Source organism: Peromyscus eremicus, chromosome 10, assembly GCF_949786415.1.
Source record: "Peromyscus eremicus chromosome 10, PerEre_H2_v1, whole genome shotgun sequence".
In the NCBI taxonomy this organism is placed as follows: domain Eukaryota; kingdom Metazoa; phylum Chordata; class Mammalia; order Rodentia; family Cricetidae; genus Peromyscus; species Peromyscus eremicus.
Window position 1 is genome coordinate 27,391,373 of NC_081426.1, and position 20,230 is coordinate 27,411,602.

Sequence of the window (20,230 nt, forward strand, 5' to 3'; positions counted from 1 at the left end):
GTGCTTTTAAAAATTTGCTGTTTCATAAGCAAATCTGTCTACCTTAAAAGGCTAGGAGTGGAAAAAAATCTTTGCCAAATCCTAAAAAGCAAAACAAAACAAAACAAAAGAGTGCTAGATGTCAGTAACATTGTGGAGACAGAGTCAGAGTTTTGTAGATGATTGAGTGCAGGTAGGTCATGAGCGCAGGTCATGGGTGGGGGTGGGGTCAAACCTAGAATGAGGCCAAAACAGTGCTCCTTACATAAATGAGGTTAACCCAGCCCCAGCATATTCTAGTACCAGCAATGCTCCCGACTTTATTCCATCCCTTCCTCAGATGTGAGAAGTGGGCATCAGGACAGCCTGAGATGCGCTGACGTCCATCGCCTCCTGGAGGGGAGGACATTAGAGAAGTCTCTTGAATTTCAGAGTCGGGTAGTTCAGCTAATAACTCTGATAATCAAGTCTTCAGCTGTACAACATTGGGCTTCATAACTAATCAGGTGAGAGGTGACGAATTAACACATAATGGTTCAGGATGGGAGCTAGTATAATTAGGGCATTTTCTTGGAGTAATCTTCTTTGGGGGAAAAATCCACATTTGTACCATTTTAAAGGACATTAAAAGGAGGGAAATTCTAGTTAAAATTGGACTATTATCTTCATCAATGCTTGGTCAGAAAGAGCTTGACATTTTTATTTTTTAAATTTATTTATTTATTTTAATTTTTTCATTTTACATACCAACCACATATTTTTAAACAATATAACCCCTTAGATTCTTTTTTAAAACATGTCTTTTATTTCTTGAGATTATACTATAATTACATCATTTTCCTCTTTCCTTCCCTCCCTCTAACCCCCCCCATGCTCTTTTTCAAATTTGTGACTTCTTTTTAGTTGTTGTATGTACATGTGTGTGTCTGCGTGTTCCCTGCTCAGTCTGTATGATGTTACAAGTTTCCTCTTCTTGCTGCGTGGCCTCCACCTTCTCAGCCTTGGCTATGCTTTTCCTCATCAAACCCACCAACAGGCTGTCGGCTTTGTTTTAAAGCATAACTCCCAGTCCTCAGGCTGGTCTTTGCCTCACCTAGGGCGAGCCGCCATCCTCACCCCGCTGCAGAGGTGGCCTCCCATATTACACTCCCTGCACAATTTACAACAGTTCTTAGAACACAATTTAGAAAGCAAATTAAGTGTCTTTTTTTTTTTTTTTTTGGCTTAAAATCTTGTGGTGACTTCCTGGTATATTTAGAACGAAATCCACCCTTCCCTTTCATCTCACTCTATCCACTCTGATCTCTTCAGCCATGCACTCACGCCCACTTGGAGCACCATCCTGGTGCTCCAGTCTGGCCTCTACAGGGGTGACTGGCATCATCTAGGTCTTCACCTGTGGGGTTACCCACAGATGGCGCTTTCCTGGCTCTTCGCTATGCTGGGTCATGCTCTGTGTTATCTCTCTCTGGCCTTTTCTTTGGTGTTGTTCTTGGGTTCAAGTTTCTTGTGAGTACAGGTTTTGTCTGTGTTAGTCAGCACTTAATCCCCTCTGACTAGAACAAGACTTGACATTTTACAGGAGCTACATTGTCATTGGTTGGGGCCTTGAATGAATGCACGTTCACCCCCGTCCTCTCCTGACCCTTCTGAGAGCTCTTCTATCTGGTTTTCAAGAACCCCCCTCTACTTTGGCTAGCATTTGTCACCAAGCACTGGCCACCACATGCTGGAGACACGGGCTGGTATAAGTAGGACAGTTTCTTGGAGTATCTTCCTGTTTTGGTAATGTGTATTTTGTTCCAGATTTGGAGACTTTAGGGAAATGTCTCCTTTCATCTAATTAGTAAAAATGGAATAAAATGCAGATGGCCCCCACATTACTATGGTTCATCTTTTGGAGTGTAGGATGGTGTGAAAGATTATTGATGCATACATTATGTTTTTCAGTAGTCAATAAGTTACAGGGGATTTTCAACATGTAATTATAGAATGCTGGAGGAATATGCCCAACTGTAGGGTGATGTGAGTTCTCTGAGCACTTTTAAGGTAGGCTGGTGTCTTAGCTACGGTTCTGCTGCCATGATAAACACCATGACCAAAGCAACTTACAAAAGTAAGGGTTTATTTGGGCTTATGGTTGCAGAGGGTTAGAGTTCATGACAGTGGAGTGGATCATGTCTTAAACCACGATCACAGAGCAGAGAGAGCGCACTGGAAATGAGAGACGTTTAAACTTCAAAGCCAGTGACATGCCTCCTCCGAATGAATTCCCCACAAGTGCCTGCCAAGAGGGGATTTCAACCAGGGTCCAGAACAGACGCTACAAGCAGCTAGGATGCTAATCTGAGGGATAACAAATGAATCTAAGCACACAGAGCTCTCTAGTCCATTCACCTTATTCTTCTAAATCAAATCTATCTACACATTTTCTATTCTCATCCTTAGCTCCTCTCTGTCCCTTCTCTGTTCTCTCATGATTCTATCGAGTTCTTTCCATGTTCCTCTCATCTTCATTCTCTCATTGTTATATTTTAGTTCTTCCCTTTCTTCCCCCTCCCAAGCACATATATATCTATCCATTAACAACTTGTTAGTAAAAACTACAAAGTAAACTCTCAGGGACACGTATTCTGATAAGAGTCACATTTGGAAAAGACCTGGTCAGCTTAATTGGTGACTGACAACAGCCATAGGCTGTAAAAAGTCCTGGCTCTCTCTTAAAGGGATAGCTACAAGGTTACAAGGGAAGAAATTAAACCAATGAGAGATTTAAGGAAAAGGCAAATAATACGTGTACCATTTTATGTGATTAATAATATCTGGATGTGATTAGTCAGTTAACAGCTTTTTTCTGTTAATCACTTAAATCTCAGGACCTATACATAATGAGTCTACTGAGTCTAAAATTTTGCATTAAAGGGCTGGAGAGATGGCTCAGAGGTTAAGAGCACCCACTGCTCTTCCAGAGGTCCTGAGTTCAATTCCCAGCGCTCACACGGTGGCTCACAACCATCTGTAATGAGATCTGGCACCCTCTTCTGTGTACATAACAAATAAATCTTTTAAAAAATTTGCATCAAAAACTGGTATAGAAATAAATACAAAGTGTTAATTGTTATTTGAATCAGAGTGGGGAGGTGCCAGTGGAGGAAGCTTAGGACAACATAGGTGCCATTGATCTCTTGAAGGACTAAGATATACCAGGGCCAGACACCTGCAATATCACTTCTAGTTCACTGTAATTCTTCTGAAGGGTTTTGATCCAGCAAGGCCAGGCACCTGTAATTCTACTTGGTGAAAGTTCTACGAGGATACTTTATCTGGCCAATTTTGCCTTGTCAGTGGCTAAGGATGGACAACAAGACCTCTAAATGTCTACAGTCCACATGGAACAATAGACCCAATTATGAAGCATATTTTAGTATGTTTCTATTCATAAAAATTGTACAGTTAAATAAAAAAACCGTCTTCTAGACTATCCACAATTGTGTGTGCCCATAAGACTGAGATGTAGTCAATGAGAGTACATGTACACATTGCATGGAAATGCACGGTAAATGGGGAGATATCATAGCTGTTATTGCACAAGAAGTTTACAACAAGAAACAGTCAATTCATTCAAAAGGCAATAATTCCATAACGCCTTGTGTGATGGTTTCCTCCAACAGAACCCTTGGTTCTGATAGGTTGACCTTCTGAACCCTAGTTGTCACCTGCTGTATACTCCCATGGTCTTTTGCTACCAGCAGCTCTCAATATCTCCCCCTTTTTCATTTAATTAAAAAAAAAAAGAATGTGTAATTCTCTCTAGGGCAGCAAGTAATGTGGACAAGTTAAAAGTTTGGAGACGACTCAAGTAATGATAAATAATGATTTTGAAATTAATAATCAGTAATTAATATTGACATTTAGTCAATATTTGTATCAATAACATATTTATAACAATAAAATATATTTATAATCAAGTATCAATATTTAATATTCATAATCACTAATTTGTATTTATGATTAGTGATCAATCAATAATCTATATAGATGGCAAGCTGAGAAATTAGTTTACCCATCAAATAGGTATACTTGTATATAATTAGGATATCTCTGACTCAAAAAGGAGCAGAGGAGTAACATAAAATCTATCCTTAGTTAGTATGGCATAATATGGTTACGTGTGTCTAAATATTATGATTTCGAGTAATCAAAAAGAAATGGTTATTTTAGAATTATTATTAATCTATTAATCTTAGATTAGTGGTATTAATTTGATTAATCTGTATGTTAATGAAGCATTATTAGATAAAGAGTTACCTGAATTAGTCACAAGCATTTGTAGGACCAAGGCTGCAGTTGAAGTTGACCTAATAATTTAAATTTGCAGTCAAGGCAAATAATAAACAATTTAGCAATGAGAGGACAGTATCAATATGTATCAAGATATACATAGCAAGATTTACATACAGAGCAATCATCAGAAGTACATAAGGAGAATGTCTGATAGTATATATATTTCAGGATCATGAGCAGAATTTATACAATTAATAATAGAACATTTGTTAAAAGGCAGTTCAGTCTGTGGGTAAGAAATTTTCTGTAAGCAAAAAAAAACGGGAGTGTAGAATTCGCTCATGGTTACTTCATGCTGACATGGGGTGAAGTCGGGAGTTCAGAAGGCTGGAACACAGTGGAAAACTGGGAAGAGCAGGTTTTTCATGTGTTGCCCATGCAGGTGGCATTTGAATCAGTCTGTACTGAGAGGTAATTGGGTAAGTGCAGTGGACCCCCCTGGCGTGTGGGCTGGAGGGCGGGATGCAGACCTACAGCTAGACAGCACATCTGTGGCCCAGAGGATGACCACCTGTAACTCTTTAAATGATTAGAATTTCTGCTGGAACAAATATATGTTAATGGCAGAACATGAAGTCAGGGAGTTTTAAAGAGGAAACCTTTTCTCTTCAGTGTACATTTGGAATATTAAATACATGGTCTTAGTAGATGAGAGAAGGGCAGGGAGAGAGTGAAAGCTTCCCCCCTGCAAAAAAAAAATGTAGATGGGAAAACAAACTGTAGTCAGGTAGTATTCCTCTAGAGTCTTTCTTGGCTTGTGGGCAATGGTGAACTTAGATCTTCTGAATCTTATAAGAATCATCTTAAAGAGTCAAAAACTTTAGACATATCAGCAACATGGTAACAGTGGCAATATCTTGTCAGAGCAAATTATGAACCTTTGGAATCTCAACAAAACAGCAGGATAGCAAGAGAGTGAAATCTGAAACATGTTTTATTCTTTTATATATCTCAAATCTTGTTTACCTTTAGTTAAAATTAACAAACTATATTTAGAACAGAGTTATTATTTCTAATCAAATTCCTTGAAGTTTTGACATCATTGATAAACAGAGTTCATCAGAAAGACCTGAAATTGTATCAACTTATTCATAAAAATAGGCCCAATTATTAAGGATCTAGAGATAAATGATAGCCTATACTCTGATTGGCAGCTTCTGTGATTACAAGGACATTGAATCAAGATAAAATCTTCATCAGCCCAGGCATCAGAGTGTCCAATAAAAATTCTCAGGACAAAACTGTTGTAGTTATTATTTAAATTCTGGCATGGCAGCTTAAGCTAATCTAATTTGTTGCTGTATATGTGATGTAATTGCCTGAGTGTATAGTGTAAAGAAACTTGTAATTTGAACTGTGACCAATTCCTCCAGCCCATCCAATATTGTTGACCTTTTCCTTTATCATTATTTGAGCCTTTTCATCCTCAGACCTCTATAACTTGCATAAAACATTGTTTATATATGTGCCCATACCTTAAGCCTATATATCTTAGACCTCATAAAAACTTTATCCATATTTAAACCCTTATGAATTATCCAATAACTATAGACCTAATTTAGGCATGCATCCTCAGCATATCTAGGTTATTTACTCAGACTCATGTTATCATATCTAGATGTTTATGCTATAGTTATCTGTCCCAATAACTTGTATTTCACATATCCTAAGTTATTTTTTAATTTTCTGAAACATTCTTTATATCTAAACCTACATATCCTATTAAAAACTTTTTTTTTTTTTTTTTGTTTTTTTGTTTTTTTGTTTTTCGAGACAGGGTTTCTCTGTGTAGCTTTGCACCTTTCCTGGAACTCACTTGGTAGCCCAGGCTGGCCTCGAACTCACAGAGATCCGCCTGGCTCTGCCTCCCAAGTGCTGGGATTAAAGGAGTGCGCCACCACCGCCCGGCTCCTATTAAAAACTTTACATCTAAATGCATCTTTGTATTAATTTGTCAGGAGACATAAGTGATTAATTATTGAGAGTAGCCAATGTGGAGTAAGTTTCTTTAAACAAAGGAATAGTAAAAGGTCATTTTGAAATCTGTTTGGTGAGCTATCATTTATTTGAAATTTGATAGCAAGGCAAATTATCTTTAGACCTGGTAAATGGAAATATAATCTAAATGATTCCAAAGTGTAATTTGGACAAAATCCTGGCAATAGGGGCATGGCATAGTTTTGTCTATAGTGGGAAGCTTAAATATTTTAAATGCCAGGGGGCCTAAGTAAAGAATTTATTATGCTAATATTTAGCATACGTATCATGTATGTAAATATAGCTTTGTATACATTAGAGAATTTGATCATTATAAGATGATCAAGCTTTAACTTGTATCCTGATAATTTTGTTGTTGTTGTTGTTGTTTTCGAGGCAGAGTTTCTCTGTGTAACAATCCTTGCTGTCTTGGATCTCACTTTGTAGATCAGACTAGACTCGAACTCACTGAGATCCATCTGCCTCTGTCTCCCAAGTGCTGGGATTAAAGGCATGCACCACCACCACCCAGCTCTAATAATTATTTTTAATAGCTTATAATTTAAGTAAAACTTATTCTTAATAGTTTATAGTTTAAGTTGGCCAATAAATCAATAAGTTGTATATTTCAATTATCTTTAATAGTTTATAATTAAAGTAAACTTATTCTTAACAGTTTATAAGTTAGTTGTCCTTATAGACTTAGAACTTTAAGTTTTATCCCTGTTAGGTTTAGCCTTAAAAATAATAAGTTTGTATTGAAGTTATTTTAATAAAGAAACAAGAGCTCTTAATCAGAAATATAGTATATAAGGAGAGTGGTAATTTAATAAATCCTTTATCATGTGTCATGAAATAAGATAAGCACAGTAAAAAACCTAAAGTAATTGTTTCATGAGTTAAGAGTGAGAAGGATTTATCTTGAAGCTATATCTGTCTGTGTAAGGCCAGCCAGCCATCAGGAATGGTAAGGGATGGGGAGGGGTGAAGACGCAGGCGGAAATGAAAGCTGAGACTGGACAGCAGGGAAGTAATGAGATTGATTACAGGCAGGCAGTTAGGCTCAGAGAGAAACAAGGCAGACCTTCAGAAAAGGAGCAAGCCTTTATTTTGGCAGGATTCCTCAGTCGCCAAACATCTTTGGGATCCAAGAAACCCCGTATAGAATTACAGGTCATGGGAGGAGCAGCGGAATGAGTTAACTGGAAGTTCTTGGACTTAGCCAAGAGTTTTGTAAATAACCAAGAACTTCGTAGTAACAATCAACCCAGAGAGAGAGAGAGAGAGAGAGAGAGAGAGAGAGAGAGAGAGAGAGAGAGAGAGAGAGAGAGAGAGGGAAAGACACTTTTTAAATGTAGCAATAGGAGAGCTGAAGGAATAGTTTATGTTGGGGAAATCACCATTTCAGTTTTTAAATCAACATTGTCAGCAAGGTTTGTTTTGATATTTAAATGAGCCGTTGGAGTTCTGCGCTCCAAGGCGAAGCAGTTTCTAGGTTCTAAAGCACAGGTTAACCCTTTAGTTTCCTGTGAGTCATAGCAAAGAGAGCTATTTGCAGCAGTAGCTGCCAGCCAGAAAGCTGGGGGGAGAGCATAGCAAACTTCAACGGCCTAGTTTACGTTCTCAGGAGGTCTCATAGTGTGATACTATTGTGTTACCCTATATAAGACCCTGAATGAAATGACAGCGGGGTTTCTCCCCAGGGCAGAGGGGGTAGAATCTCTGCCACCTATCCTAGTCTGCTGGTGACTCTGTCCCACCAGGTCAGCGGCTCCCAGGGGTCCCCTTAATCTTTCTTTATGTTTCTCAGGGGGCCATTTGGGATTAAAATAATCTGTTACTTCCTCATCTAAGTCTGTAAACTGACTGGAGCTGACTGAAATGCCTCTCATCTCAAGCCCGAGTCTTGTAATTTCTACCAAAAGCTGTTTCTCTTTAGACTCAGTTCTGACCCATGGGACTAGAAATATTCTTAGGGGATGGAGTGCTAACGAGGAAAAGGGTACTCACTACTCACCGCTCCACCGGAAGATGTGGGATTCCTGGGGTCTGCAGCACCCTTCGGTGAGGTCCACTTTGTAGCTGAAGACTTCAGAGGTCACTGACTGGTGGGTTTACTGGGACATAGCTTCATTGTAACTTAAGGAGTGCAAAATCCTTTTCTTACCTCAGTTGACATTTTTCTTCTTTTTTTAAAAAAGTAATAAATTGGCATTCTTTTAAAAATATTCATTTTATTTTTAATTATGTGTGTCTGTGTGTGGAACTGTGCACGTTGGGTGCAGGTACCAGCAGAATAAAGAAGGCTTTGATCCTCTGGAGCTGGAGCCCTGGGTGGTTGTGAGTCACCAGTGTGGGTGCTGGGAACTGAACTTGAGTCCCCTGCAAGAGTAATATGTCCTTTTAATTGCTGAGCCATCTCTCCAAGGCCCCGGTTGACATGTTCTTCTTCAACTCCCGTTCACAGCCCTGTATTCAGTTTCATTCTCCTAACCCCTATTCTTGGGGATTTGATGTATACTCTCTTAATCTGTTTCCCAAACTGCTTCAGATATAGGTATGTGTTCTTCTGTGTTTTGTTTTGTTTTGTTTTTCGAGACAGGGTTTCTCTGTGTAGTTTTGGTGCCTGTCCTGTATCTCATGCTGTAGACCAAGCTGGCCTCAAACTCACAGAGATCCGCCTGGCTCTGCCTCCCGAGTGCTGGGATTAAAGGCATGCACCACCACTACCCATGTGTGTTCTTGAAAAGTGTGATTATTCCTGGGGCATCTCCAGGACCTTTGTGGAAAAAAAAAATCACAAATCACAATGTCATGTGGACTTAGAGAATAGTTACCATTAATATTATCTTGTGTTACTTTTGAGCATATAAAATCCTCAAATTTAATGGCTGGAAACCACTCTTTCTGGACAATGTGTCTGAGGTCTAAATGATTTCCTTCAAGAGCATTGTCTGTGCTCATTGAAAGCCTTATTAGACAAGGCCCCGGGCCACCGGGTCTGACAAGGAAGAGGAGGTGAGTGGCTCAGCCTTGCTCCTGAGCAGACAGGCTCACAGAAGCCTCAGGGCCACCCTGGTGGGTTGTGGGACTTCCCGAGTCCTCCTCACAGTTCAAATCAGGTTCAAGAACGACCCACAGATGGTCTGACATGTAGATGTGTCCTGTTGCTCCTCCGAATCTCTCTTTGTCTTTTTGTTATTTCTCAAGTCCCCATGTCTGCTGTGGGAACTGGCCCCACAGATTTCAACCTAATCAAGACCCCAGCTGGCCTCTGAGTGCTCATGTCCCTTCATTTGGCTGACATGTCTCTTCTTCCGTTGTCCCAGAATGAGTGTTCTACTCACCTAACTTATTTGTTTGTTTGTTTATGTTTCCAGATTGGAGCCTCCCTCTTTGCCAGTAACATTGGAAGCGGGCACTTTGTGGGGCTGGCGGGGACAGGAGCAGCCTCGGGCATTGCCATGGGTGGCTCTGAGTGGAACGTGAGTGATCCCCGAGCCACTGTGTCCTGGGTAGGGGTGGAGGGGCGGGAAGGAGTTCCTATCAGGTCCTTTTTCATCACTGTAATGAAATGTGGGAGGCAAGTTAACTTTATAAAGAGAAGATACTTAGGCACTAGAGCTGAAGGCTGAAAGTGTAAACAGCATTGCACAGGCTCTTGTGAGGCTCCCCCTGGACTGTGTAACCTCGTGTGGAGGGCAAGTGACGGGACACACACACACACACACACACACACACACACACACACCACCCACAGCAGGAAGATGGGTTAGGTAGAACCAAGACTGGCTTTTGTAAAAATTGCCCCTCAGGGACTGACGACTAAGGAGTCCCTTTAGAACGACCCCAGTCACTTCCGTGAACAGTGCTCTCAAAGACACAAGGATTGTCCGTGTGCTCCGCTACCTCATGAAGGTGCTGCCACCTTCCACACTAAGGACTAAGCTTCCCGTACGTGATCACATGATCACGGCAGAGTCTTGGCAGCCGGCCAGCTCAGTCTATGTTCAGAGGATCCTCAGAACCACCCTGGGTGCAGATGGGGAATTTCAACTCCAAGAGCTTTCATAGGAGAGGCCCATTTGCTATGATAGTCACAGAACCCCTCTCTTTTCCCTTGGTCCTTAACAGATAGGCCTCCTCTAGACACGTTAGAGGTTGGGAAATGCTACTGGAGCTCCCTCCCTCCCTCTCTCCTTTCCCTTCATTTCTCTCCCTCCCTCCCTCCTTCTCCCCTCCCTCCCTCCTTCTCCCCTCTCTCCCTCCCTCCCTCCTTCCCTTCCTCCCTTCCTTTATCCCTTCTTTTCTCCTTCCCTTCTTTCCTCCCCTTCCCCTCTAAATGGTATTTTATTCCTTATAAACCAGGGAAGAGCAGAAAGAGAACTCAGAACTCTAACTGGGAGTCTGGGCTGTGTTGATAGGGAGCGTCCTGGGTTCCACTGTTGCTCACAGGCTTTTGCTGTAGGCCAAGCAAGTAGCAAAACACACACACACACACACACACACACACACACACACACACACACACACGGGGAGAGAGAGAGAGAGAGAGAGAGAGGTGGGGGACTTTTCTATAGTAGTTGAGGGTCTCTTGAGAGAGGCAGAGATGGGTAAGTTTCTCCTGATCTGAATTCACCTCTTGTTTTGGTTGTAGGCCTTGGTTTTGGTGGTCGTGCTGGGCTGGGTGTTCGTTCCCATCTACATCAAGGCTGGGGTAAGTACCCACTCTGTTATCTCTCCTCATCAGCAAATACACGTGTGAACTTGACCCTCTTGGAAGCCACGGGAGACTTTATGGCATAAATGACAGAGAATAGTCCGGGTTTGCTTTCATCCCTAGGTTTTAAAAGAGCTCCTGGTTGCCTGCAGGAGTGTTAAACAGTCCTCTGGCCCTGTTCAGTCCAGGTTCACTACTCTTCCATCTAGGACAGTCCCTAAGTGACCCTACTTTATTCAGAGCCCCCTGAAGCATCCTGCACCACCTTCTGTGTGTGTTCTTGTGCTACACTGCTATGATCTTGTTTACTTCCTCCCCTAGAAAGGAAACAGGTTGAGTAAAAGAGCTATGTCCCCCTTCTTTTATGCATGTCATCACCTCTCGTTTCGGAGCATGTGGCTGATCAAACACAGCCTTATCATCACCTCTTCAGTGACATATATAAGCCCCTCCTACATGTAAGTGTATACATTGGGAGCTAAAGGTGATGTATGGCAAACTCTGCAGATTATACCTTCTGAAGGCTCACAGATTGCTGGTGACATATTGGTCCCAGAAGACAACAGGCTAAGGGTACGGAAAACAAAACAGGAAGTGTGGTTGGAATTCGCAAAAGAGAACTATCAGAATATTTGGGAAGGCCTGCAGCTGCAATCCTTTGTACTGCCTGTGTAGAACAAGGTGACAGTCACTTCCAATCTGGACAACTTCTTTGGTGCATTGGCAAGAGGCTACCATTGTCTTATTTGCAGTAGATGAACTATATAGAAAAAAATACATACAGACGTAGACACACACAGAGAGACAGACACACACAAACACATATGTGCATTTGCATGCACCTTCTCCAGGGCAAGCATCTGCCTCCTTAGTTATGTCCAGTCATGTGTTTATTAGAAAACATGTGTTTTTGAATACTTTTGATATATTGCACCTGAATGTTAGGGCCTCTCTACTTCTACTGTATAGGGTATGTAGAACTAAATCAGTGCATGGCATCTGGCTGCTTTGTAGACTTGCTGGGCTGACAAAGGGGTATGAATCCCTGACCACACTCCCGAGGCTCTGACACCAGGCTAGACCCCACTTATCTGCTTGCCCTGGGCTCTCTGTTCACTATGGCTCCATCTCATCCCACTAGGTGGTGACGATGCCAGAGTATCTGCGGAAGCGGTTTGGAGGCAAGCGGATCCAGATCTACCTCTCCCTTCTGTCCTTATTGCTTTACATCTTTACCAAGATCTCAGTGAGTGCATCACCAGGGGTGAGGTGGGGCGGGCTGGGGGAGGGGAGGCTGGCTGCTGGTCCATCTTCTCACTATGCCACATGTACCGTTCCACCAAGAGGCAACTGTACCTTTCTATGGCCTTTGTGTGCTAAGCCTTCTTGCTCCTGAGGGAAGGTCCTGTTTTATACATCAAGGAGCCAATGGAGCGCAGTGGGACTCCCTGTCCTCCACTGTGATGTGTGTTGACTATGTGGTAGGCTCATGAAAGTTCACCAAAAGCTGCTCTGAAGAGAAGATTAAAGGGGGAGTTGAGATGTTATCCCCACCACTGGGTATATACCCAAAGGAAATGGAAGTAGCATGTAAATAAATACCAATCTCCTGTGTTCACTGAAGCCTAATTTACAATAGTCAAGGTATAGAGTCAACAAAAGTGCTCATCAGCAAGTGTAGGTGGAACCCGTGATACACACACACACACACACACACACACACACACACACACACACACTGTTCAGTCTTAGAAAGAAATCTCATCATTTAACGATATGGGTGAACATGGAGGCCATTATGTTAAATGAAATAAGCCAAGCCCAGAAAGATAGGTGCTCAAGATCTCATTTATATGTGGGGTTTAAAAAAAATTAAACTTATAGAAATAGATTTTTAAAATTTTAAAAATCTTTTTAATTTAAAATTTATGTATATGGGTGTTTGCCTTCCTGACTCTCCCCTGTGCCATCCTCCCCACGTGTGAGTGTGTGTGTGAGTGTGTGTGTGTGTGTGTGTGAATGTGTATGTGTGTGTGCATGTGTGTGTACACTCTCAGTGCCCCATCATCTGATTCCCTGGAACTGGAGTTACAGACAGCTGTGAACTGCCATGTGGGTGTTTGTGGATCGGTGTGTGAATCCACGTACCAGAAGAAGGCATTCAATCCTCTTGTATCTGGAGTCGCAGGTGGTGGTGCTGGGAACTAAACCAGGTCTTCTGGAAGAACCATCCCTCCAGCTCCTCCATCTACACAATGAGAAATTAAAAGAATCATTAAAAGTTCCATGCAATACATTTTGATCATATTCTCCCCAACTCTTCTCAGATCTTCCCCACCTCCCTACCCTCCCAATTTCATGTTCTTTCTCCTTCTCAAAAAAGAAAAAAAAACATCCCAACATCAAAACAAACAACAAAAAATACCAAACCAAACAACAACAAAAGAACACACAAAAACTTGGAGTCTGTTTTGTGTTGGCCTGTTACCCCTGAGCATGAGGCCTGTCCTGGAGAATAGTTCATGTGTCCAGTGACACTCCATCAGAGAAAACTGAGTTTCCCTCTCCTTGGAGGTATCTATAGTAAATCGCTTCTTGATTAGAGGTGGCACTTTGTATCCACTTTCCCTTCTAAGCGCCGGGATTTTGTCTAGCTTCGACTTGTCCAGGTCTTGCCCAAGCTATCACAGTCTCTGTGTGTTAGCCCCACTGTATTTGGATGATTCTCTTTCCCTGGGATCATCCACCATGTCTGGCTCTTACAGTCTTACTCTCTGCTCTTCTGCATGGATCCCTGAGCCTTGAGCAGAGCGGTCAATAAAGACATCCCATTTAGGGCGGAGTGCTCCAAAGTCTCCCCACCTCTGTATATTGTCTAGCTGTGGATCTGTGTTAATTCCCAGCTCCTCAGGAACCTCTGATGAGAGTTGAGGGATGCACTGATCTGGATCCCAGCAAAGTGTTCCCTGTACAAAACTTTGAAACATCATTGTGTCTGATAAACTACTGCGGATTGCTCGACTTTTAACAATAGCAACACTTTGCTGTTCTTGGTTCGTTTATTTCCTTCTAATTTTTTTTTCAGCAGTATTATAAATCAAATCTTAGAATTCATAGGATTTTACTCTCAGTTCTCCAGCATACACCTTTAACTTTTGGAACCAAAAAATATTATGCTTTTACAACATTTATTAAAAACTTAAAAAAACCCCATGATTTAAAAATTCAGATGACTTAATGTTTGGCATGCCCAACATTTCTTGATTATCTAAAAATGTTTTCATAGGGTTAGGACATATTGAACTGCTGGTTCTTCAAAGAAAAATATTTTTAAAAGTTTTTAGCATACCACATTTATTTTTTCCCTCCTATATTATCCCCTGGTCTGGCCTACATGCAAAGACCTAAAAAATTAGATTGTTTGTCTCCCTGTTAAATAATAAATTTTTTTTTATAATATTCTGGACTCTAGACCCTTACTAGGTGCATAACTTGCAAGCATTTATATTTTCACTTTCTGGACACTATCCTTTGATGCACAAAGATTTCACATTTTGGCAGAATTATTGATTTTGTATTTGTTACTCACGCTTTTGGTGATATTTCTTAGAATTTGCTGTAAAATTCAAGAGAATGAAGATTTATTTCCATGGTTTCTAGCAAGTGTTAAATTAAATAAAAAAAGTGTGTGTGTGTGTGTGTGTGTGTGTGTGTGTGTGTAAATCCTGCATGCACATATGGAGGCCAGAAATCATTGTTAAATGTCTTTTTCTATTGCTCTCCACCTCATTCTTTTGAGGCAGGGTCTCTCACTGAATGTGGAGCTCACCATTCAGCTAGACTGGCTGGCTACCACGTCCCTGGAATCTGCCTGTCTCCAACCCCTGCGCTGGGGTTGTAAACACATGCCATGTCTACCTTTTACCTGGGGCCTGGGGATTTGAATTAAGGTTCCTGTGTATGCACAACAAGCATTTTATTGACTGAGCCCTCTCCCAGCCTTTCTCCTATGAGTGTTATCTTTTATTTTCCTGGATTTGGTCTATTTGAGCTAAGTTGTGTATATAAGGCAGAGTCCACGTGTTCTTTTGTATGTGGACACTCAATCCTCCAGCACTATTGGTTGACGGGACCACTGTTTCCCACCAGTGGTTTTGAGCCTGCTCTCACGGGTGAGGGTGAGAGGACTTTGTCTTAGAAGTTGAGGCTAATAATCAGGAATGTTGTCCCTCTTTACACCACTTCCTGACCCATACTGATGACGTCCTCAACTGGTAGCAGCTTGATTGTGGCCTCCTCATTCTCCTTCCCTCTTCCAGGGTTAGTTTTTAGTTACAAGATGAAAAACCTGAACTTTCCAGTCCTTCTTTCACTACAAACCAGTGTGCAGAGCCTTGCCTGGGACGTGCTAGGTAGGAGTGCTGAAGGATCAGTGTGGGCTTCAGAAGGGAGGGAAGCCTCCAAGTGAGAAGAGCAAAGAGGATGTAAACAGTGGGGCTGGGCACACCTAGAAGGGACAGGACGCTCAGAGGGAACTGGGACTTAGTTTAGCTGTGAGTGTGTGAGCGTGTGAGCGTGTGAGCGTGTGAGTGTGTGAGCCTGTGAGCGTGTGAGCGCATAGGAAAGGGAACCAACCTAGCTTTCCCTTCTGAAGGTCAGCGTTCAAGCCACAGTTCAAGCTGGTGACAGTCTATTGGCGGCAGTTGCCATGGAAAGGGTACTCTTTGCCCTTAGACTGGTATAGGGGCGGTCATATAAACAAACTAGTGCCAGGCCTTTTTCCCTCCTTATCACCTCACCTACTTTTCAGGTTACTGATTAAACCTCCCTGGACTTGAGAGCCCCCAGGGAGTCAAGGCCCAGGCCCTTGCAGCCCAGCATGAACGAAGGAGCAGGTCCTCCAGCCGGCACTGTTTCCAACATTTGGCAATGGACTTGTACACAGCTGCAGGCTGCTTCTGTGTGTGGTCAGAGGCTTCTGGCTGGAGGCCCTGGCCAGCACAATACTTGTTTCACCCAGTGACTAAACAACCATCCCAAAGATGTCTTGAAAGGTGCACGTGAAGATGCCTGAGTTCCCCTCTAGTTCCCACTAGGGGCTTTACCCACTGCCTTCTGGTTCTCCTCAGTGTACTTCAGGGCTGGGGAGATGGTTCAGTAAAATCACTAGCCACACAAGCCCAGTGTCTTGAGTTCCATCCCCAGAACCCACATAAGAAGCCAGATGCAGCAGAAGGCGCCTGTACTCCCAGCCCAGGTACAGTGCAGTGGGCAGGGGAACTGGCTGCAAGGCTGGGAGCCTGCTACCCTGGAGCAGCTGATCAGAGAAACAAACAAGAGAGATCCTGCCTTTGTAAGTTGGATGGTGAGAACAGACTTGGAACGTCTCCATCTGACTTCCATATGTGAATACACGCGTGTCGGCATACACACATGCGTGCACACACACGTGCACACACACATGTGCACACACACACATGCACACACAGCTGGTATACAGACACACAGCTGTCCAGCACTGTGATTAAAAACTGTCTAGGTTCAAAGCTTGCAGTCTCACAGTTCTGCCCTGTGTTCAGATGAGAAAAAGCCAGAGAATGATGGGAAGGGATAGACTGTCTCATCCTGTGTCCTAGGCCCCAATTTACAAATGGACAAACTGCACAGAAGGGCTTTGTGAGGTTCAACAGGAACAGAAGAGAATAAGAAGCAGGTTTCCTGACACCCAAATCCTTTGTCCTAACGTCCTCTCTGTCGTATGACTCTTACATTCCTCTACGGACATTAGGTCAAAACCCAAACCCCGAGAAAGTGAGGAGGGTTTACAATGCACCCTGTAACCGAATGGCTGGAAGAAGGCTCTGGAAGGACTGTGTGAGGCATCTGCTTCAGCAGGTGTGTGATGATGGTGAAGGAAGGGCGTGTGCACAGGAAAGCAAGACGTCCTTATAAATTTGGTTGGCTTTAGGTTCACTTTGCAGCATAGGATGATATTTTTAGAAAAATGACAGTGATGTCAGCTATACCTGTTGGGAGCCTGATGCTCAGGAACACAGGGTTCATAGACAGAGTTAGTTCCCAAACCACGTGGTAAGGATTTATATTAAATAAAGATTAGCCTCTGTGTGTGTGTGTGTGTGTGTGTGTGTGTGTGTGTGTGTGTGCATGCACACGCACAGATGGTTTGTGAGACTCATATCTAGACAGGGAATAGCAAAGGACCTGCCAGGAGGGACTTGGAAGGATGTAGGGATTTAGTAGGTGTGTGACTGGTAGAAAAAGAAAACAAAGGGAATTGCAGGTACAGGTCAGCGGAGACCTCAGTTGTGGCTGCCATCTTGTGATCATGTTTCTTTGTCACTCCATGAATTTTATTGGCTCACTTGAACACCTGCCGCATCAATCTGCAAGAGGCATTTTGTTCTGTGAGATTTCCTGACGTGGTGTATCTCATTCAAATATGGATAATCAGTTGAGATAAAGCTTCAGATTTTATGAATCACTTGACAACGGGATGTCCTGGTTTCTATTTCCTGGAGCTGTTATCACAGATCATGACTGCAATAAACTTTTTACAGCAACCCCACTGTACATTTCGGGTCTTTAGGTAGACATAAAAGCGTTTGCTCTTGCTTAGTGTTTGATGCTTGGGACCTGGACTGTTCACTTTGACAAATGGAAAGAGAAATTTGAGTAATGAGGCTTCTCCGTCTGAAACCTCATTGCCAGGGAGGGCTTACTGGATGATCAGAGCTGTCTTGGTTAGGATCAGAATGGGCAGGAAACACACACACACACACACACACACACACACACACACACACACAGTCCCAGGGTTGGGTCAGGGGTGGTGGTGCACCCCTTTAATTCTAGCACTCAGAGGCAGAAACAGGAGGATCTCTGTGAGTTCAAGGCCATCCTGGTCTACAGAGTGTGTTTCAGGAAATAAAATAAAATAAAATAAAAATCCCAGGGTTTTAAACCTCTGAGCTAAGGCCAGGTAACCTGCCCAAGGCTCTGTTACTCTCAGAGGTCTCCCAACGGGGTCCATGTTTTATTGCTACCCAAGAGTCCCATAGACACAGCTCAGCCCACCTCTCAATGTGATAAGAATGATGCTCTTGGGTTGAACTCAACCTTTGATCCTCTGCTGTACACATGGTTTTGTTGGAAACCCCACAAAGCACAAGCCAATGTGTTTATGTTGTAGTAGGCTGTGCTCTTGTCCCAGCAGCCTTTGCCAGAGATGGTGAAGGAGGATGATTTCCTCCCACTCTTGTGGAGGTGTGTTTGTGTCACTGGGGATTGAACCAAGGCCAACACCCCACCACTGAGGTATTTAAATTTTTCTTATTTTGAATTAAAAAAAATTTTAAAAATTTATTTATTTGTATTTTATTTACATTGGTGTTTTACCTGCATGTATGTCTGTATGAGGGTGTCAGATCCCCTGGAACAGGAGTTATAGACAATTGTGAGCTGCCATGTGGGTGCTGGGAATTGAACCTGGATCTTCTGGAAAAGCAGCCAGTGCTCTTAACCTCTGAATCATCTCTCCAGCTCCAAATTAAAAATTTTTTGAGACAAATTTTCACCTAAGTTGCCCAGACTAGCCTTGGACTCTCTGTAGGTCTTAAGCTGATGATCTTCCTGCCTCAGGGTCCCTAGCAGTTGGGATTACAGGCTGATGCTACCATGCCTGGCTTCCCACCCCTGTAGAAAAGGACCGTTGGTTCTTGGCTTTGAAGGATGTACTTTAAAATTGTTACTTCCGGTTGGTTTTGCGAAGCAGCATGGAGAAAGTTTCTTTCTTCCTTCTCCTTCCCTTCCTTTCTTCTTCTCTTCCTTTCTTTTGTTCCTCTCTCCTGTTTGTTTGGTCTGTTTCTCTCTCTCTTAGTGCTAATAGAATCTTAGCGAAGGAGCGATCTGGGATGACCTATGAGATGTAGTGAGGACGTAGGAGGGCTCTTTATATCGAGGCTGGTAGTGTACTCTGACTCATCCACCATTTTCATAAGTGAAAAAAAAACCCTGCCCCAAACATTTCATACACACAAAAGTACAAAGAATAATATGACAAGCACTTTTATATCTACCACTTTTTAAAATAAATTGTAAGCAATTTATTTAAAAAAGAAATAAACCAGAACTTATTGGTATCTACCCTTGATCTCAGTTCCCTTCTTAAAAAGATAAAACAAAAAATAAACACATTGGAGTAGGACAAAGCAAACAACCAGAAGGAAAAGAGCCCAAGGAAAGGCACAAGAAACAGATATAGGCACAGAAATTGCTTGTTCACACACTCAGAAACCCCATAATAACACGGAACTTGAAGCCATAATATACACACAAAGTACCTGTAGGATAAAAAATGAATGAATAAATAAAAATGAAAAGCATAAAATTTAAAAAAGAGAGATAGAGAAGAAAAAGCCCTGACGTGATGTTATGAGACTGAATCTCCAAAGGTGCTGTTGAGTTCATTTTCTGTCAGCCATCTACTGCTGGACATGCAGCCTGCCCTTAAGAGGAGTCTGCTTTCCCAGGGAGACTCCCTTGCAGACAACTGAATTTTCCTTTGGGAGCGGCTATCAACTGGAGACAGCTTCTGGGTTAGGGATGCGTCATGTGAACACTTCTCCCTTCAGCTCTAGGACACTATCTGGTGAGACCCACGCAGGCCCTGTGCAGGCTGCCTCAGCCTCTGTGAGGTCATATGTGCATAGGTTCCGTTGTATTTAGGAAGCCTCATTTCCTTGGTGTCCTCCATCTCCTCGGGCTCTTATACTTCCTTCCTACTCTTCTGAAGGGTTCTCTGAGCCCTGAGGGAGAGATTTGATGGAGACATCCTACTTATCATCAAGTGTTTCACGTCTTTCACTCGCTGCACATTGTCCAATTGTGGATCTCTGTGTTTGTTCTCATCTACTGCATGAAGATGGCTGAGAAAGGCCCTGATCTAGAAATAACAGCAGAATGTCATTAAGAGTCATTTTATAGCTATGTTCCTTTAGTACAACAGCAATGTTTAGTTTTACCCTAGGTAACTGGGTTATCTAGTCTCATGTTCTTGGTCACCCAAGCACTGTTGGGTATGGGTTCTGTCTTGTGAAGTGGGCCTTACATCGAATCAGATATTGGTTGGTTACTTCTACAAGCTTTATGACATTGTTGCACTAGTGTATCTTGCAGGCAGGACACCCTTGT

The 20,230-nt window shown here is 42.5% G+C and overlaps 1 protein-coding gene across 1 annotated transcript in view; it reads left to right on the top strand.

The window, feature by feature from the left end:
* Nucleotides 1-20,230, top strand: part of Slc5a1 (solute carrier family 5 member 1) — an 87,227-nt gene that overhangs the window by 31,565 nt on the left and 35,432 nt on the right. The window contains exons 3-5 of the mRNA XM_059275673.1: nt 9,681-9,785; nt 10,958-11,017; nt 12,162-12,266. Of these exons, the coding sequence (XP_059131656.1) occupies nt 9,681-9,785; nt 10,958-11,017; nt 12,162-12,266 (270 nt within the window). The remainder of the gene's footprint in view (nt 1-9,680; nt 9,786-10,957; nt 11,018-12,161; nt 12,267-20,230) is intronic.